Raw genomic sequence first — 20,940 nt, 5'->3', positions numbered from 1 at the left:
TTATTAACCTACTTTTGCCCACCCTTGTATATATACTGTCAGAAAACACTTTTGAACAAAAGTTTTAAAAAGGTTTATTTCTTTAGACTCTAATATTACTTCTGGGCAATTATTCTAAGAGAATAATCAGAGGTGTACATAGAGCTTTGCATTTTAAGATCATCCTAAATGTAATCAGAGACTGGTTACATAAATTATGGTCCATGCATTTGATTTGCTGCTTTACAGATTTTAAAATTCATATTGCAGAAGAAAAAATGAAGACATCAAGATGTACTTACAATATTATCAATGGAATAGTGTGTGTTCAATTGTGAGGGAAAATATATAAACATAAAATATTTGGTATGAAAGAGTAAGTTATTAGGTGTTTATCTTAGGATGATGGAATCATAGGTAATTTTGATTTTTTTCTTTTTATCTTTTCTCTATTTTTAAAAATGAATACAATAAGGATTGTTATCACCAGAAAAAAATAATTTTGGAGGGGGAAAAAAGAAGACTCTGCTTGCATTAGACTCTTTGGTTGATTTTATTCTGTAAAATAAGATTTTAACACTGGTTAGAAATGATATAAAATTTTAAAGACACTGAATCCAATGGTACCCAACAGGACTAGACTTAGGTTAGGCTCATTCCAGTATATGGGTACAAATGGGTCTTTAAATAGAGATTTTAATTTAGAGGTATGTACGTTTATAATGCACATGGTAAAAATTTGAAATGGGGAAAATGTTTCACTTTCCAGTTCACCCGTAGGCCTCTATTTCCTCTCCTCTGAGGCAGCCACCGAGTAACCTCCTGTGTGTTTTGTTCAAACATCTGTGAATTCTGAAATCGATGCACCACTTAATAATACATCACATACCCAACCATGTTGCCCTTTCCATTCTTTTTAATAGTTGAATAGAGTAGCATCGGATATGGCTAAAAGCTTATTTAACTCTTCTGATTTTCATTAAACAGTTGTTTCTGCTCCTTTGTTATTTCAGGCAATGCTGCCATGAATAACCTTTGCACGCATTCAGTACACGGATGTGTAAGCTAATGTAGGGGAAAGACCTGCCAGTTAAAGTGTGGGGTCAGAGGAGCTGTACATTTTATATTTTACAGATATGGCCAGATCACCCACCCACCTGTTCTTTGTTGAAAATGGCCTTTTGTCATTTCAATTGGCTTTTGAAAAAATGGATTGTGAATGAGGTTGGACATCCTTTCAAACGTAAAAACGCCATTAGTTATAAAAATAATAAAGCCACTGGTACTTACTTTTTTTCTCTGTCTGCTTATGATCTTTACCCATTTAGGCACTGGATGGTCAGTCTTCCTCTTTTTTCCTTAAACTGACTTATAGGAGCCCTATTTATTTACTCCTTTTATTTAAAAAAATTTTTTAAATTTTTATTATTCATTTCTTTGCACCGTTTCCTTCTCTTTTTTCCTCTCATTTTTCTTCTCCTTTCCCCATTTTAATTTTTCTCTTTCTTTTCTTTCTTCCCCCATTTTTTTTCTTTTTAAAAAATAGTTCTTTATTATTGAAAGTATTACATATACCCCCTTTTCTCCCCTATTGACCCTCTTCAGCGCACCCCCACCCCCTGCCTCAGTGCTCACTGCCCCATTGTCTATGTCCATGTAGGAGTCCTATTAAAAAAAATAGTTCCTTTTCTATTACATATTATTGCCCATTTTTCCCAGTGCAAGATTTATTTATTTTTTGAAATTTTGTGGGTCCCCCGCCCAGAATATTTGTTTTTATTTAAATACATTTTATCAATCTTTCTTTGATGGCTTTTGGGTTTTCTGTTATACTTAGAGAGGCTCTTCACTGCTGCATGATTATTTTTAAAAAATTCTCCTATGTCTTATCTTAGTATTTTAATTTTAAGGATTTAATCTTTGATCCATCTGCAGTTTATTTTGATGTAAGGAGTTCAGTTAGGATTCATTTCAGCTTGTCCCAGAAGTCTACCCATTTGTTCGAATACCATGTGTTTAAAAAGCCACCTAGGTCTCATTTATGGGTAATAAAGAACATTATAAACTTGAACAAAAAGATAGATACAGAGACAGTAAAGCATCAAACAGACTGTCAAATTACAGGGGGAAAGTTAGGGAGGGGGGGGGGAGATAAGAGATCAATCAAAGGACTTGTATGCATGCATATAAGCATAACCAACGGATGCAAAACTCTGGGGGGTGAGGGCATATATGGGAGTGGGGTGGGGGGTGGCAGTGGTAAGATATATACACATATAATACCTTAATAAAAAAAATTGGAAAAAAAAATAAAATAAAAAGCCACCTAAATGTGGAGAGCCTGTTTTTGGTGGTGTGTCTGATTTGGCCATTTTTCATTGTTAACTTCTAATTAACATGTTAATTTCTAATTTCATTGTTAACGTCTAATAGCCAGAGAACATCGGCTGTATTATTTCTGCTTCTTTGGAAACCTATTAGAGTTTTCTTTGTGGACATGGTTTGTGATTAATTCTGCCCGGGTTTGAATGGATGCTTATTTCCCACTGAGAGGCGATGCCCGTTAGATGGAGGTTGTCAGCTGTGCCCGGCGGGTCTTCTGTAGTCTGCCTATGTTCAGCCTACCAGCCTTTTCAGTCTCTGAGAGAGATGTGTGAAAGTCTCCTGCTAGTCTGAGGAAAGTAAATTCTTTGAGTTCTCTGGAGTTCTTTTTAAATGTTCAGTCCTTCTAGTTTTTTTTGTTTGTTTGTTTTCTTGTAAGAACACGCATGTAATTGTGTCACTCCTCCGTGATCTTATCTCCATGCCTGGGGTTCTCTCTCCTCAGGTTCCCCCAAAGCCTCACTGCCTGCCCCTCCTCCACACAGTTCGTTCCCGTCTCTCAAACACAAGAACACACGCAGGCTGGTGTTTTAAGTTTCATTTCATCCACGCAGAGGGTACCTGCATACTTTTTCCTTAACGCGTGGCAGGAAAAGGCACATTGCTGTTCCTCACGCCTTCGCCCCCACGTGGTCACTTTCCCCTCCATCTCCAGGAGGAACAACTTGATGAGTATGGTATGTCTCCCTCCAGACCTCGCTTTTACATGCGTGTCTGTAGTCACTGAAAATCTAATTGTATTGCTTTGAGTATTTTTAAAAAGTAGGTGTATGATTTTTTTGTTGTTATACTGCATCTTGCTTTTTTTTTTTTTCTCACTATCACCATAACAACATGTTTTGAATCTCTATCCCTTTGTAGTTCGGAGGATGGAATGCACCTTTTTTTAAAAATTTTATTTTAATTTCTTTATTGATTAAGGTGTCACATATTTGTCCTCATCCCCCCCATTCCCATCCCCCACCCCACCCCCCTGTTGTCCTTAACCATTGGTTAGGCTCGTATGCATGCACACAAGTCCTTTGGTTGATCTCTCCCCCCTATCCCCACCCTCCCCTATCCTCCCTCTGAGGCCCGACAGTCCGATCGATGCCGCCTTGTTTCTGGGTCTGTTCTTGTTCCTCAGTCTATGTTGTTCATCATTTCCCCTAGATGAGTGAGATCATGTGTTACTAGAAATATACTTATAAGAACCGAATGTGCGACGAGCAATAATAGTTATGCTGACAGGCAAATGAATCAGTCTGTAGTGAGTTTCTTTCTGGACCAACAGTTCTTTTGAGACGCAATTTCAATGTCCACCAGTTCCTTATGTGCACATGTCGGCACTGACTTTTCAGCTCTGGGTGGTGGACCAATGGTGGTAATGCAGGTCCGACTCCCTCTGGTTTGGTCTCATCCGGACCCAGGTGCGCGCGGCCTCACCCGGTCCCGGGACCCAGCATCACCCGGGCCCCAGGGCACGTGGCCTCACCTGGACCCAGGTGCGCGCGGCCTCACCCGGTCCCGGGATCCAGCCTCACCCGGACCCAGGGGCACATGGCCTCACCCGGACCCAGGGGCGCGTGGCCTCTCCCGGACGGAATGCACCTTTTAACCTCTGCATGACATGGTGTGGCATGACTGCGCCTCAGTTTGTTTAGTGCCCCTTTATTGGAGGACACGTGGGATGCTCCTAGTTGCTCGAGGTTACCCGTCACGCTGTGGTGAGACGCCAGGAGCATACCCTGGTGAGCACCCAGGTGTGTTTCTATGGACTGTGATTTAGGGAACGAGCTTGCTAGTTTGTCTCTTTATATGTCCAGCAGTTTTGTCTGTTGCACTTTGAATATCTTCTGTGAGGTGCTGGCCCCTTATTTAAGATCTCTTTCGAACCAAGATATTTTCATGACAATCGATTGCTTTGGCCGTGAGAGATCTCAGCCCAGCAGCCCTTGTGAATCCAACGCAAAGTGTGTCTTCCAAGATACTATCCGTTCAGTTTCCTGACTCAAGGAGACTTGTCTAAACAATGATGTCAGCTCTACATTAAAAGGGAGGAAAAAGGTTTTGCCCCATAATTCTAATTCTAAGAGAGAATTAATCAGAGATAGGCATAGGACATATGCAAAAGCCTCTCAATACAATATGACTTTTAACAGTAAAGAAATAGAAAAATGCTTAAAATAAACTTTGATATATCCATGTGCTGAAAAATCTAGAGACATTAAAAATATGGCAAAGAAGGATATTTAACGGTAGGGATAAGTGTTTATTTTAAATGTTAAGTGTGGGGGGGGGGGCGGGGACGTGTATACACCTAGATGTGCAGCCTGATCCTAATTTTTGTATAAATGTGTGTGTGTGTGTGTGTGTGTGTGTGTGTGTGTTGTATGTAATGATAACTGGGACCATGTTATAACTCATTTTAAAATTTCACCAAAACCCCCCCACTGGTTTTATAATCAAAGTGCAGACAGGAAGGTGGTTTTTAAAAGGCTCAAAGTCTTTTTGGTCAGTTAAAAAAAAAGTAAAGCTTACTGTTAGGGTCACCAAAGGAGGAATGCATGAGGCCAAAGTGGTGCTGGATTATAAATTTATTAGTTCATCTGGATACCAGATGGGCTGTGCCCCCAAATGGCGCCAGCACCCAAAGATGGGAGCCAAAGGTTTTTAAGGGACTCCGGGTGGGCAGAGAATTCTCTGTGCAGGTCCGGATCCTGGGAAGGTCTGCAGGGGAGAGGTGACGGTCTTAGCAAGTGGAATGTGGTCTAAGCAAAAGGGAATGTCTGTTGTGAAGTGGCCTAAAGGTCAGTTTTCAAGGGAGTAGGGATTGACTCAATTATTTGATCAGACCTAACACTGATCAAAATTGCACATTACCTTAATGTGCAAATCAAAGTATTTCTATTTTAATATCATATGTACAGAATATATGGATCCTGGTTCACTACCTCTGCTTAATACTTCTGAGTGTAATCAGGATTTGCATTTTTCATCCAAGAATGTTAGTAAAACGCAGGGAGCTTAAAGAGCCGGGAACCATCTGCTTTGCTTTAGGAAGGAAAGGGGTCCAAAGAGGTCAAGGTTATTTGAGGTTAAGGAGAGTGCCAAAGGCACAGAGTCTGTGGGACCGAGGGGATGACGGAGCCAGATGGGAAGTTCAAGGTTTCTTAGTCCAAGGTTCTCACACAGCAGCTCTCCTGGAACCTCTGAAGGCAAGGGAGAGTCTGAGTAAGACTTCAACAAAGCCTTTTCTACTTTGCAGAGAGTCGGCAAACCACTGCTTCCAAGTGAATTTTCACATTTATTGTTCCTACTGCACCCTGATCACAACTCTTCTGACCACTGGCTAGATAGACCATCCCAAACAGTAAGCTACTTGAGAGCAGGAGCTTATCTGCTTGTTTTTTTCTTCCCTGTACCCCCAGCAAAATGTCTGACGTGTATTGCAAATGATGTCATAGCATTTGACGAGGGAACCAAGCAGCTAATGGTACTTTTCTTCCTCATCATAATGTTGTGTGTTGACCTAGGTTACAGCTACATTTGACTAACACGGACAAGCATGAGTTTCAGCAGTTGTCTGTATGAAATTGGGGAAGCGCTGAGCAGCGATGAGGTGGCCTCGCTCAAGTTCCTGAGCCTGGACTACATCCCACCAAGGAAGCAGGAGCCCATCAAGGACGCCTTGATGCTCTTCGAGAAACTCCAGGAGAAGAGAATGCTGGAGGAAAGCAACTTGTCCTTCCTGAGGGAGCTGCTATACCGAATCGACAGGCTGGATCTGCTGGCAAAGGGCCTGAAGACCAGCAAGGAGGAGATGCGGAAGGAGCTTCAGATCCCGGGCCGGGCTCAGATCTCTGCGTACAGGTGGGGACCATCTCTGCAGCCTCAGCACAGGAGGGGGATGGGAGCGGACACATCTCTATGGGAGGGTTGATTGCAGGTTGTTGATGTAGAATGACTTTGGAGGTTCTGGGAAGATGTCCTATCAGGGCCAGATGAAGAAATGTGGAGACCTGATGTAGAATTCAGTAAGGAAAAAAAAAAGCTCAAACCATAAAATAAAATTGTAAAGTGAAACATTACCTGCAAGTATGCTGCCATTAAAATAGACTTTTTCTAAGTGTTCTGATTCTCTTTCTGATATGTGTCTGTTGTCTTGGTGTTTCTGTTTTCTTGATGCCCACATTGTGTGCTTACTTTGTCTATCTACATATATAAAAGCCTAAGCGACCAGTTGACCAGTCGCTATGACGTGCACTGACCACCAGGGGGTAGATGCTCAATCTTTGTGATTCTCAAGACTTTAAAAATAGAGACATATTATCTACTCTCTTTCAACAATCCCCTGTTCTCAGTAGTCTTCGTCTTGTAGAATCATCCATCTAACCTCTCTCTCCAGTCTTCCTTTTGTGTCTGTTGTCTGAATCTCCCTCTTCCTATAAGGACCCAGTCATTGAATTAGGACCCACTGGAATCCAGTATGACCTCATTTTAACAAGATCACAACAGCAGAGACCTTTTTAAAATAAGGTCACATTGATGTGTTCTGGGTGAACATGAATTGGGAAGGAGGATACTATTCAATACTGGGAACTTTGGTTTAATAGGATTGTGAAGTTCTTTTAAGGAATTTTTAAATTAGGCACCAATTAATCCTAAAAAAACAGCACCCCCCAAACTAGGAAGCCTGGAAGGTCTCAGCTTGTGCCCACCGTCTTGGTCTTCTGGAGGCTGTTAGGCTGAGACAAACTGCCAGTGCCGGACATGGCCTGTCCCTCGTATAGGGCCAGGGGTCCCTGCCAGGGGCAGGATCTGTCTGTTAAAATATTCAACATGTTAGTTTGGGGGGCAGGGTGGAGCCAGCACAAGTACAAGCGACTGCTTCTTCATTGTTTATCATTAGCCAGTAAATAAAAAAATACACGTGTGATCGCTTTCCACTTATAAGAAAACACTAGACATTTAAAATGTCAAAGTAGAACTGCTACCTAAAAATAAGTGTCTTATAAACTATCCAGGTTTATTTGTAGACAATGATGGTACAAGAAAGCTAGTAGGTTTCAGTATGAGGAGAGTAAAAGGGAAAAATACCTGGTAGTCAAGTTAAAAGGGGCAATGGCTGTAGATTGGACCCAGTCTTGGCCAAAGCGAGAAAGCTTTAGCAAAATACTTCTAGGGTAGAGGTTCTAGGAGAAGAAGGATGAAGCAGATGATAATACTGAGTAAACCCCGTTTCTACACTATTTTTATTTTCAGAATTTTAATTTTCTAATTTAACTTTGAAGTTAACGTGTTTTTGCATTAAAGTTGTTTCCTTTACAACATAATAATGAAAGTTTGCTGAATTGTTCAATGAGCAATTCCTTTGCTCATTGAACAAGCATATCCCCAAATCCTATCATAGGTTAGCAAATAATAATGCCGTGTATCGAGCACTTAGTGTGTTGCCAACAACTGGTTTGAGGACTGCAGGCAAACGTACGGTATTCATGTAACCCCCAACACGGTCCAATGAGTAGATACAGAAGCATCTGCGGTCTACAATGAAGACAAACGTGTGTAACGTGTCTGAAGTCACACAGCTCGTAAGTGGTGGGACCATGGTTCCAACATCCTTAGTCTGGGTCCCCCTTTAAACACTCTCCCTCACAACCCTCTGAGCTTATGGAAGCAAACAGGGCCTGGGCCCTTCCCTCAGGGGATTTGGAGAGCTTCATAAACAGACAATTCCTTGTTAATCTTTGGGCCCTACAAAGGCACCGAGAGTGAATGCACTTAGGCAGTGCTTGAGCTGTTAGTGGATGAGTGGTTGTCTAAAGACAGACAAGGGAATAGGAGTGTGGTGGGGGGCTAGGCATAAAGGGGTGAGGGGCAGGGCAGCTGGGTGTGCTTGGAGAAGAGGCAGTGAGGGTGGTGAGGAGTGGCCGAGATGAGGGGGTAGGCTGGGCTCAACTCACAGAGGTCTGCATTCCAGCATCAAGTGTCTGGCCTTCCTACTGAAGGTAACGGCTGGGAGGACACTGACACGTTTTCATTAGGAAGCGATGATCGGATTTGCATTTTGAAAAAGGTAATTTCCAAAATCAAAACTTCTTGTTGTTGCAACAAGATCTTGATGTTATAGTGACGACGACGGGAAACCACAATTCGTGGAACTGAAATGAACTGAAGGACAGTTGGTTTGAATTCTGTTAAAGCTGGATAGTGGGGCACGAGGCAGTCGTTTTCTGTGTCACTACACCAGCCTCTCCCCAAGAACTCAACTCCTTCCCCATGCGATGAGCTGGCTTTATTCTGAAGGGAGGCCGTCGGAATCAAGTCTGCTGTGACGCCATGTATCACCTGAGAAGTTATTTAAAAAAATGTCTCCATTTCCCGCCACAGGGTCATGCTTTTCCAGATTTCAGAAGATGTGACTGCACAGGAATTGAAGGACTTTAAGTTTTTTTTGAGCCAGGAGCTCTCCAGATGCAAACTGGCGGATAGCATGGTAAGACCTGGTGTGATGCCAAGATTCAGTCCCGAGGAAGAGCCAGCCAGTGGGGATTGCTGAGGCTGAAGCGAGGGCCACTCCGGCAAAAGCAACCCAATTCTCACTTTTTAGCCTGGGTTGAAGAAGAAAGCCGTCAGGCATGCGGGTTGTAGATGTGATCCCTTTGTATGCTCTGAAGTGCTGCTCACGTTAATGACCAGGAGCAAGGCAGTGTCGGGACAAGAGAAGAGGGTTGTGGGGCTCAGCCCAAGGTGGGACTCTGCAGAGCCACGAGAGACAGGTATCTGTGTCTGATGCGGTTTTGTGTGTCTGTGTGTGTGATGTGTGTGCATGTGTGTTTATGTGTGTGGGGGGTGTTTCTGGGTGTGTGCATATCTGTGTATATGTGGTGTGCTGCAGGGTTTTTGTGTGTGTGTGTCTGGTGTGGTATGTGTGTGTGTGTGTGTGTGGTTGGTATTTTGTGTGTGTGTGTGATGTGTGTGCACGTGTGTTTATATGTGTGTGGGGTGTTTCTGGATGTGTGCATATCTGTGCATATGTGGTGTGTTGCAGGGTTTTTTTGAGTGTGTGTCTGGTGTGGTATGTGTGTGTCTGTGTGGTTGGTATTGTGTGTGTGTGATGTGTGTGCACGTGTGTTTATGTGTGTGTGGGGTGTTTCTGGGTGTGTGCATATCTGTGCATATGTGGTGTGTTGCAGGGTTTTTTTGTGTGTGTGTGTGTGTGGTTGGTGTGTGTGTGTGTGTGTGTGTGTGTGTGTGTGTGTGTGTGTGTGTAACACCAGAGGAAATGTTGGGTGTGAGGCAGTTCGCAGTGCTGTCAGCACGGGGGCCATGGCTGTCTCAGCGTGCGCCTCTGTCTGTTTCACATGAAGGTGTCACGGGTGGTTTTAGCGCAGGGCCCGGGTTCTGGGGACTGATGTTGTGTCTCCTCTATTTCTGGGCCAGAAAACACAGAAGTGCCTTCCTAGCAGTATATTGGCTTTGAAGACCAGGCTGTCCTCTCAGGAGAGTCTGCTTGGGAAGCTAGGGTGGTCCCTTGGGTTGGAGAAAGTGCAAGTAAAAACAAAAATCTAATCTAAAAGCCAATATGGCCAATTCCGTCTTCCAACTTTCTGTCTCCTCCCTCTAGAGCTTGCTTGATATTTTCATGGAGATGGAGAAGAGACTCATCCTTGGGGAAAGAAATTTGGACACCCTAAAAAGAATCTGTAAACAAATCAACCTGAGCCTGCTGGATAAAATCAGTGCTTATGAAGAATTAAGTAAAGGTAGAAACAACCTCACAGCTGTGAACCAGCAAAATATATTCTTTTTAAAAATATATTCTATTGATTTTTTACAGAGAGGAAGGGAGAGGGATAGAGAGAAACATCGATGAGAGAGAAACATCCATCAGCTGCCTCCTGCACACCCCCTACTGGGTATGTGCCCGCAACCAAGGTACATGCCTTTGACCGGAATCCAACCTGGGACCCTTGAGTCCGCAGGCTGATGCTCTATCCACTGAGCCAAACCAGTTAGGGCCAAAATGTATTCTTTTCAAAAAAGTTTTCATTTATTGATTTGAGAGAGAGAGAGGAGACAGAGAGAGAGAGAGACAGAGAGAGATATTGATGTGCTATTCCACTGATCCATGAATTCACTGGTTGATTCCTACCAGTTTATTCCATTATGTGCCCCAACCAGGGATCGAACCTGCAACCCCAGTGCAGCAAAATGTATTCTTAAATTGACAAACCCCTCTATGTCACAGTATTTTTAAAACAAAACTGTGTGTTTGCTCTAATTCGGAGGGAAGAGTGAGCCTTTGTTAAAGATTCATAAATAGCCAAAGTAAAGCCAATGAATCAGCCCTGGCCCGTGTGGCTCAGTTGGTTGGGCATCGTTCTATGTATCAAAAGGTTGCTGGTTGGATTCCCAGTCAGGGCATATGCACAGGTTGGGGTTTGGATCCCCAGTAGGGGGCCTGCAGAAGGCAACCGATCGATGTTCTGCTCTCACATCGATGTTTATCTTTCATTCTCCCTCTTCTTCCTCTCTCTCTAAAACTCAATAAAAAAAATATGAAAAAGAAACAAAAACAAAATCAAGGAATGATTGTAAAAATTTACCATGCACACAACAAAAAGACAGTTTGCACACCGGGAGCATTCAAAACACAACATGGACTAGGCTCAGGAGCACGCTGTTATAAAGCAGCTTACGTAGTGAGAAAGCAGTGATCGATTCTGATGTTAGAGTTTGCTTACATGACGGGTTGATCAGTGGTTACCTCATATCAACCTTGGAGAAAAGTCCAAGTTTTCCTCATGATTTTCAGAGGCACAAACAAGGTCAAGTTAGCCTTGTAAAATAAGCTAAATTAAGCTTTGCTTGTATGATTAAATTGTTTTTTTCTGCTCAGGGAGTTTTCTTTTTTTTTTTTTTAATAATTTTTTTTTATTGATTTCAATGAGAAAGGGAGAGGGAGAGAAAGAATCTTTGATCAGCTGCCTGTTACATGCCCCCTACTGGGGATCGAGCCGGAAACCTGTGCATGTGCCCTCACCAGGAATCGAACTGTGATCTCTTGGTTCACAGATTGATGCTCAGCCACTGAGCCACGCCCGCTGGGCAGGGAGCTGTGTTTTGTTGTTGTTGTTTTTTCATCTTAACCTCTTAACAGAAGTCCAGGTGAATTTTCAAGGGGTCGTACCTGGAGATGTTTTCAAGACTTATTTAATTAATTTACTCTTTGATATTTTCATTGCTTCCTCTCTACAACCTCCTACCCACATCCATGCCCACATCTTAATGGACCTGCCGCCGAGTACCGGGATGAGGGCTCGGTGGCTACTTCATGTCACCTCTGCTCTACACACTAAAAGATGTGTCTAGAGACACAAACCATGCGGCCTCAGGCCAGCAAGTCTGAAACAGATGCAGAGTTATTCAGTGGCAAGAATGGGACTGACTCTGTGGATTGTAAGGATATGAATTTTCCTTTTAAAAGGGACTTACATAGTTATCCCAGGTGTTACATGTTTCTTGACTGAAGTACCTTCTCTGCCACGTGTCGTTCCCTGCAGAGGGGGGGCCAATTTCAGACTATCCTCAAGAGCAGGACAGTGAGTCCCAGAAACAGAACTGTGAGCTGCCACGGGAACAGAACTGTGAGTCCCGGGAGCAGGACTGTGAGCCGAAGCAGGTATGAGGAAACCTCCCACTACTTCTTCTCTTTACATTGCAGGTTCTAGTTGGTGTATTCCTTAGCTTTTTTAGCCTCCCGATAAACCAGTAAGGAGAAGAAACGTGGTGAGGATTTTGAGGACTATAGAAAAAATTCACAGAAGTACAAGCTTCAAGTGTGACTTTTTAATGTAAAGAAAATGTGATCTCTCGGGTTAAGTGTTTATTTTAAAACCTAAGACAAAGGCACTGAAAAAGTGGGAGCAGAGGGGTGAGAAGGCCCCTGCCCGGCCCTTTCAGCAGCCGCAGCAGCCCGAAGGGCAGCGGGCTTTGGGGGCAGCGCCCAGCAGGACTGGAGAGAGTTTCTCCTTGGTGACTAGGTGCAAGAGCCATCTCTGTGTTCTCACCCCTGAGAGCCGGTCCAGGAATGGCCTTTCTAGACACAAGCACTCCTGCGGGTGTAACCCTAAGCGACACACCAAACCCATTCTGACTCATAGCCCACTCCCGCCCCTCTGTGGCGGGAAGCAGAGGAAACCCTGAACTCCAGGAGCCCAGCAGGAGACTTAAAATTAAGCCTAGAGAACAATTTACTGGTGGGGGGCGGGAGGGGGATCTTCTGAACAAGTTACCGGACCTCTCAGTCTGAAAATCAAGGATTAACCAAAGTCAGGGAGCACACTGCAGAGTAAAGCACTTTAGGCTTTGCCCCAGGAACAGCTAAGGATCCTGGGTGCAAGAGAAATTGGATAACTTGCTCGAGGTTTTAAGGTTATTAAGTACTAGAGGCCCGGTGCACAAAATTCTCAGCCCAGCCTGCGCCCTCTCACGGTCTGGGAACCCTCGCTCCTTACCTCCTGCCTGCTCGCTCCTTACCACTTGGCTCACTGCTCCTTAGCGCTGCCATGGAGGCGGGAGAGGCTCCTGCCACCGCCGCTGCACTTGCCAGCCATGAGTCCGGCTTCTGGCTGAGTGGCACTCCCCCTGTGGGAGCGCACTGACCACAAGGGGACAGCTCCTGCATTGAGCGTCTGCCCCCTGGTGGTCAGTGCACATTATAGTGACTCATCATTCCTCGTTCCACTGTAAAGGTCGCTTAAACTTTTATTATATAGATGGAACTACCTGATAGTCAATGTGCCCACCTGAGGGGACCTGGATTGTAAGAGGGTGCAGGCCAGGCTGAGGGACCCCACCAGGGCATGTCCCAGAGGTTGGCCAGCAGTATAGGGACTGTGGGAGGGATCCAGGGCATGTCCGGCCCATCTTGCTCAGTCCTGAACAGCCAGACCCCAGCAGCAAGCTAACCTGCCGGTTGGAGCGTCTGCCCCCTGATGGTCAGTGCACATCATAGCGATAAGTTGAGTGGCCTTAGCATATTACGCTTTGATTGGTTGAACCGACGGCCGGACAACTGCACACTTAGCATATTAGGCTTTTATTATATAGGATACAGCCAAGAATCCCTCACACCTCCAACCCCCCGCTCCAGCTGGGATCCCCTTTCTCTACTGGGAAGAGCTGCATGGATTTCCCAATAAATGTTGGATAATTTTGCACTGAAACAGCTCTGGGAAAATAAGGCCAGCCCAGGGTCACCACGGACTGGTAATGTCAGGTTCTAGAGTCTGGAAACTGTGACCTGCAATAGCCAAGGTCTGCCTGCCCAGTGCACCTCTCACCTCCTATCCCTGTGGTCCTGAGAACCAGATTAATCCATCAGCTTTAACAGCCTGGGGACACACTGTCATGTGTGAAGGGCAGGCCCTCAGCTGTTTGCCCAGAAACAGGGGTGAGTTGATCCGACAGCCGTGGAAACCACAGGGTCATGGAAGGGAGCCCAGAGACAGCCCTGAGATGTTCATTCATTGAGAAACTCCTGCTTGAGCTCTCACAAATGATTAAGTCCTGGTTCCTGACCCAGACGTCATCTGCCTTGAGCAGAGATGAGGACAAATAATACATTATGATGACAATATGAATGTAAGTGCAAGGTGCTCAGGAGGCCCAAGTATTGGGACATTAACTAGACACACTCCAGGTGGGGCAAGAGTCTGGGGATCCTGTGTGAGGAGAAATGAGCCAGCCTGGGTGGGAGCCACTGAACGAGCCCAGTCTGGCTCAGGGGCCAGCCTAACCTTGGGCCAGGGAGTTGCTTGTTAACATCTCAAGTGTTTGACCCGCAGTGTCAGCTCCTGGGTTGTGTTTTTGTTTTTCAGACAGCGGACAAAGTTTACCGAATGAAAAGCAAACCTCGAGGATACTGTGTGATCTTTAACAATTATGATTTTAGCAAAGCCCGGGAGAACGTGCCCAAACTTCACATAATAAAGGATAGAACTGGAACAGACATGGATGCAGGTACAGTAGAATCCAAAAGAAATGTAAAATATTTCTAACTAGAGGCTCTGTGCACAAAATTCGTGCACTGGGGGGGAGGTCCCTCAGCCTGGCCTGCGCCCTCTCGCAGTCCAGGACCCCTTGCTCCTTACCACCCGCCTGCTCACTGCTCCTTACTGCTGCCACAGAGGCGGGAGAGGCTCCTGCCACCGCCGCTGCGCTCGCCAGCCATGAGCCTGGCTTCTGGCTGAGCAGGGGGAGCACACTGACCACCAGGAGGCAGTTCCTGCATTGAGTGTCTGCCTCCTGGTGGTCAGTGCGCGTCATAGTGACCGGTCATTCTGCCGTTCGGTTGATTTGCATATTAGGCTTTTATTATATAGGATATTTATGTTTTTATCAAAAGAGGTGAACCAAAGCTATACCAATAGAGCTGTATGTTTCAGTAAAATGACTATAACCACATTTTCCTGTGGAGGTGAAGGACAGTCTTAGGTATTTGCTAGTTTTATGCTTTTCTTTTTTTTTTTTTAAACTTAATTTTAAAAATTAAAACAATGTATACATAAAGATAAAATATTAAAAGGGCTTTTACTGAAAATCAGCTTTGCCTTTAATTCAACTAAATGACTAGTGTTTCTGTTGAATGTGTTAGGTATTATAGTGTGTTAAAACATTGCCATGGTATCAAAACCATGTAGAGAAGTTGTGTTTATAACAGCACAGCAGAGACTGTGAATCCTCCACAGAAAGAGCATTTTCAAATGTTAAACTAGGCAGAAATCCTTTAGCTCAGCCTGTCTCGGCTAAGATTGAGAATTTACAAGTTTAATGAAAAACAAATTCGCAGCATGTGAACATAGAAGTGGCTACAACTAAAAGTAGTAACAGAAATAATCTGACCCAACCATTGTGGTAGGAATAATTTTTGATAATTTTTAAAAATAGTTTTTATGGGTCATAACATCAGGTAATGACTGACTTTTTAAATTGAGTAAAGTTTAGAAAAGTAAGGTAGGCTGACTTTAATCATCGGGACTCTCATAAAGGTCTCAGTTAACATTTGTTTAAGCAAATCTATGATTTTAAAAAGACAAAGAGCTTGAGTCAGTTGACTACATCACTTATCATCATACATCTTGGGACTGAGGAAGAGGTTTCAGGCCTTTGATTTCATTCACTATTAAAACATTCTTATTAAAAGAATACAAACTTTGCCAACAGATACAAACTTGCAGTCATCTAGGTTGAGTAAGACTACAGAACTACTGTATAGCATGGTGACTAGAGTTAACTAGTGGCCCAGTGCACGGACTCATGCATGTTAAAAGGAAATTAATTAGAAGGTAGCCGGAGGGGCAGGGCTGGGCGAGACAGGCCAGACACGCCCTGGAGCCAACCTTCTGCAGTCCCTCCCCAGCCAGCTGCACCTGGGGTAGCATTGCGGCTTGAAGGGTGTCTTTAGAGTGAGTGGAGTCCCTCCAGCAGGTGGGGTCCCTCGGCCTGGCTTGTAAGGATTGGGCCGAAACTGGCTCTCCGACATTCCCCAAGGAGTCCCGGAGTGCGAGAGGGCACTCTGCAAAGTTGCCTTTGCTTGGCAGCTCCTGCGTTGAACATCTGCCCCCTGGTGGTCAGTGCGCATCATACCTACCAGCCAGTCAGCCAGTCAATAGGTTGGACAGTCGCTTAGCCTTTTATATATATACTAGTGGCCCGGTGCACGAAATTCGTGCACAGGGGAGTGTGTCCCTCAGCCCAGCCTGTACCCTCTCCAATCTGGGACCCCTTGAGGGATGTCCGACTGCCTGTTTAGGCCCGATCCCAGTAGGATCGGGCCTAAACAGGCAGTCGGACATCCCTCTCACAATCCAGGACTGCTGGCTCCCAACTGCTCACCTGCCTGCCTTCCTGACTCCCCCTAACCACTTCTGCCTGCCACCCTGATCACCCCCTAGCCACTCCCATGCCAGCCTGATTGATGCCTAACTGCTCCCTTGTCAGCCTGATTGCCCCTAACTGCCCTCCCCTGCAGGCCTGGTCACCCCTAACTGCCCTCCCCTGCAGGCTTGGTCACCCCTAACTTCCCTCCCCTGCAGGGCCTGGGTCCCCTACAACTTGGTCACCCCTAACTGCCCTCCCTTGCAGGCCTGGTCCCTCTCAACTGCCCTCCTCTGCTGGCCATCTTTTGTTAGCCATATTGTTTCCACATGGGGGCAGCCATCTTGTGTGTTGGAGTGACTGTCAATTTGCATATTACTCTTTTATTAGATAGGATAGAGGCCTGGTGCATGGGTGGGGGCCGGCTGGTTTGCCCTAAAGGGTGTCCCAGATCAGGGTGGGGGTTCCCTTGGGGCGTGGGGCGGCCTGGGCGAGGGTGCTGTGGTGGTTTTCAGGCTGGCCACGCCCCTTGGTGACCCAAGCAGAGGCCCTGGTATGTGGGATTTATTTATCTTCTATAATTGAAACTTTGTAGCCTTGAGCTAAGGCCAGGGCTGGCCAGGAAGCTTGGCTTCCTTCATCATTGGGGAAACCCAAGCCTCCTGCTTGCTCTGTGGCCGCAGCCATTTTTGTTGGGACTTATTTATCTTCTGTAATTGAAACTTTGTAGCCTTGAGCGGAGGCCAGGGTATGCAGGAAGCTTGGCTTCCTCCATTGCCGGGGAAACCCAAGCCTCCTGTTCACTCTGTGGCTGCAGCCATCTTGGCTGGGTTAATTTGCATACTCGCTCCTGATTGGCTGGTGGGCGTAGCGAGGTATAGTCAATTTGCTTGCTTCTCTTTTATTAGTGTAGATAGATGATGCTGTATTGAATACTAGACATATGCTAGGCATGTATTTCAGGTGCTCTCGTCACACATACACATACACACCGTAACTATGTGTGGAGATATGTTTATTAGCTTGTCTATTGTAATCATCTCACTGTGTATATCATCATATTGTACACCTTAAATATATACAATTTTTTATTAAAAAAGAAATAAGACAGGCAGCCTAGTCAGTGTTGAAAGACTGACTAGATCTATGAATACATTTGAGGGAAAAGTAGTGTTAAACACATAGAAAACAAAGCAATAAAAAATAGTGCAATGACTAATTCCAGGAAAGACAACAGTTTCATAAGAAAGGAAGCACAAGACTTTTCAAGATGGCAGCAGAGTAGGTGGATCTTGCTCTCACCTCCTCCCAGATCCCAACTGGAAAGACAATGAAATTGGGGAGTGATCTTCCTGAATTACCCACTAAAGACAATCTACAGAGGAGACTTATAACCAAGGGCTGGCAGGAAGTGTGGGGATGTGAAGGGGCGGCTGAGGTTAGAGGGGGATAGGATCAGCTGCAGGAGGGTCCCTCTGAGGGGCGTGAAGCCTAAATCCCAGGTGTGGCTCCCCAGACCAGAGCGCCAGAGCTGGGACAGGTGCCCACCCAGCATCCGGTTGTGAGAAACGGTAGGGTTTCTGTCTGCCAAGGAGAGCAGAGCCCGCTGGAGACAGAGGCGCCCTCTAAAGGATCATTGTGCAAAATTCCGCTGGCAGCCACTCCCTCCGGGCTCTGGGCAGGGAGGCCAGTGCGGGCTGTCCGCTGAGGAGTCTTGGGTGTGGCTTTGGAAACAGGGGGAACCACTGCCAGGATGCCTGTCCTCAGTCATCCTCTGATACCGCAGCAGCCTTGTTTCTTGGGCAGAGCAATCAGCCTGGGGAAAAGCTGTTACCTCACCCTCAGGAATCCCTTTCGCCTGACCCTGTGGATCTTAAGCCCTGCTGATGAGTCAGCAGCATTGGCTGGGGCCAAGAAGTCTGGGAAAACTCGGAAGTGTTAGTGACTGGCTTTGGGGTGGCGTCATTCCCCTCACTTTCCCATGAACCAGACTGGCTCTTCCCTCTCACAGGGACCTGATAGAAACACCCTCCTGGTTTCCAGCAGACTCTACCTCTGGGCTCCAGAAGCCCTGCCTCCCCCCCCCCCCCCCCCCCCCCCCCCCCCCCCCACACACACACACACAACTACTAGGGCTCTGCCCTGCCAAGGTCAAGGAAAAACCAGGACAGATGCAGACCTGTGGCTCGTGATGGGGATCACACCCACCGTCTTTCCTGAAGTCTGAATGGCACCTGCCCTCACAGGAGATCCAGTATCTGCACCCTCCCCATTCTGCCAGAGGTTCTTTCAGTGACTGAGCCTAACAGCCAGCTGGAGAGGCTTGAGGACCCACCTCTGGGCCCTGTACTGGTAAAAGCTGGCCTTGCCACGCCCACAGAGGCAGCCACAAACTGTGGCTCACTTGTAGCTTCAAACAGGTTGCCAAGGGCCAGGAATAGGATTTAATTGATATTTACAACAGAACATTTCAACCCAAAGCAGCAGAATATATTCTTCTCAAATGTACATGGAACCTTCTAAAAGATAAAGCATGTTGGGACACAAAATAAACTGATGAACAAAACAGAACCAGAGGATGGATACATGGAACAGACTGACATGTCAGAGGGGAGGTGGGAGGGGGAATTGGATGAAAGAAGGTGAAGAGATTAGTCCCTGGAGACAGACAACAGTGTGGTGAAGGCCAGGGCAGGGGGCAAAGGTGGGGAAAATGGGGGACATCTATAATAGTGTCAACAATTAAAAAATAGAAGGGAAGCATAATTAAATATTTTGTTTAAATAGTACTAGTAATACAAACATTACTATTGATTCTACTAAAAATTGTACACAATTGTGTAAGAGCACCAGATCAGTAATTCAATACAAAAGTCTAAAATTTATCAATCAATAAATAGCAGTGTACCAAAATTTATTACAAAATGGAGGCTGATAACAACAAAAAAAGGAGTTAGAATTTGAAAGTGGTTGCCTTCATGGAACGTGACTAGGTAATAGGGAGGGCTAGAGAGGGATCGTTTTTTTGGTAATAAATAGGTCTTTTGGTTCTACTTGACTTTTTAAACATTCATATGTTTTATTTTTACAGTTTTGAGAGCATTCAGAATAAAGTAAGTATGGATAGTTTGTTAAAAGTCCTTTTGGTTTTTGTTTTCTGATTAGTGTAAGTAATACAGTTATTTTTTAGATTGGTTTGGTAGTAAGCCTAAGCAACAGCTTCCTCATCTTGTAGACGAGCTGGAATAAGGCAATGGGCCAACAATAGCATTCTACTTCTGTTTGTTGCCCCGAGACTGGGGAATTTTTTCCAGCTAGAATCTAGCCACTAATATAGAGGATCTTGTTCTTAAGTTCTGGTGCAAACTCTTATCAGTGCTCTCTTTAGCTCTGGCTGTGGTCTGGGTACTGTTTGGTGTAATATGACTTTCTGTATTTCACTTTTCAGAGGCTTTGCACAACACCTTTAGTGAGCTTCATTTTGAGGTAGTGGCTTACAAAGACGCCACAGCAAAGGAAATCTGTGAGATCCTGAAGAACTACCAAAGCAAGGACCACAGTGACAAAGACTGCTTCATCTGCTGCATCCTTTCCCATGGAGACAAGGGCATCGTCTACGGCTGCGATGGGCAGGAAGCCTCCATCTATGAGCTGACCTCTTACTTCACTGGTTTGAAGTGCCCTTCCCTTGCAGGCAAACCGAAAATCTTTTTTATCCAGGCTTGTCAAGGGGATAACTTTCAGAAAGGCATAGCTGTGGAGACCGACTCAGAAGAGAAGGAAGCCTATTTAGAAATGGACTCATATCAGAAGAGAAATATCCCCGATGAGGCTGACTTTCTGCTGGGGATGGCCACTGTGAACAACTGTGTTTCCTACCGAAACCCCGAAAAGGGGTCCTGGTATATCCAGTCACTGTGCCAGAGTCTGAGAGAAAGATGTCCTAGGTAATGCCTGTCTACTCATCCCTTCATTCATCTATACATGTCCAGCTGTGGGCCTCATAGCTGTACTTTCCACGTCGGTTGCAAAGTGGGAGAGAGGACAAGTCTTAACATCTTTAGTCACAGGTAGAAAAAAAACGGAGATATTTACTGAGGACTTCCCATTTTTTAGCACCTCAAAGGACAGGCAGGGTATCAGATTGCAGGGAAGGAGGGTGAAGTCATAAAGTCCAGCTCTGTATTGGGGCAGAATCATGACTGTGCCACCTTAACTAGAAAACTTCTAAGAAGTCTTCCAAAAAGACAATGACCCATTTTAATGTGTGCTATCCTCCAGCTCTGTCAAAAGTTCCATAATAGCTAACCGGGCTCAAACCCTCTTGGTGTATTGTGAGAGAGAAATGTGGAAGAGCAGAAACCCTTTATTTTGGTACTCATCTGGCCTGATTTAAAGCCACAAAATGTAGGAAAATCGCTTTTCCTCATTTAAATATCCCACAATTCTTTTAGTTATATGAAGTTTTGTATGTCACCCAAATGCACACACAACGGACAGATGGATAGCAAGGAATCTTCTGCTGGGTTCCTTCTAGTTCAGTATTATTATGTTTAAAGTGTATGAAGAATGAGAACTTTCTATGGCGGATAAAGGAGTGAACCATAACATCAACACTATGTTTTCATTTTGCGATTCAGACCATGAATCCTGCAAGGTTCGGGGCGTGGGCTATTTGCAGAGGTGGGTGAACAGGTTGCCCAATTAAACAGA

General features: G+C 45.1%; 2 protein-coding genes across 6 annotated transcripts in view; one reads left to right on the top strand and one right to left on the bottom strand.

Annotated features, from left to right (window-relative positions):
• FLACC1 (flagellum associated containing coiled-coil domains 1) overlaps positions 1 to 20,940 on the bottom strand; it is a 64,480-nt gene that overhangs the window by 8,250 nt on the left and 35,290 nt on the right. The window contains exon 16 of one of the 5 annotated variants that reach the window (XM_054723197.1): positions 6,313 to 6,362. The exons of 2 other annotated variants lie outside the window; for them this stretch is intronic. The gene's annotated coding sequence lies outside the window, so the exon portion shown is untranslated. Of the gene's footprint in view, positions 1 to 6,312; positions 6,363 to 7,518; positions 7,536 to 19,961; positions 20,013 to 20,940 lie in introns of those variants that run through there. 2 more of the 5 variants (XM_054723199.1, XM_054723196.1) reach the window with 2 other exon arrangements.
• The window catches only part of CASP8 (caspase 8), a 28,674-nt gene that overhangs the window by 5,713 nt on the left and 2,021 nt on the right, over positions 1 to 20,940 (top strand). Inside the window, exons 2-8 of the mRNA XM_054723200.1 lie at positions 5,609 to 5,713; positions 5,877 to 6,213; positions 8,734 to 8,839; positions 9,971 to 10,109; positions 11,910 to 12,028; positions 14,229 to 14,370; positions 19,676 to 20,174. Of these exons, the coding sequence (XP_054579175.1) occupies positions 5,909 to 6,213; positions 8,734 to 8,839; positions 9,971 to 10,109; positions 11,910 to 12,028; positions 14,229 to 14,370; positions 19,676 to 20,174 (1,310 nt within the window). The 5' untranslated portion in view covers positions 5,609 to 5,713; positions 5,877 to 5,908. The remainder of the gene's footprint in view (positions 1 to 5,608; positions 5,714 to 5,876; positions 6,214 to 8,733; positions 8,840 to 9,970; positions 10,110 to 11,909; positions 12,029 to 14,228; positions 14,371 to 19,675; positions 20,175 to 20,940) is intronic.

The sequence above is a fragment of the Eptesicus fuscus genome, chromosome 11, assembly GCF_027574615.1.
Source record: "Eptesicus fuscus isolate TK198812 chromosome 11, DD_ASM_mEF_20220401, whole genome shotgun sequence".
NCBI lineage: Eukaryota > Metazoa > Chordata > Mammalia > Chiroptera > Vespertilionidae > Eptesicus > Eptesicus fuscus.
Note: the sequence above shows the minus strand (reverse complement) of the source record. Positions and strands in the feature narration are given on the sequence as shown.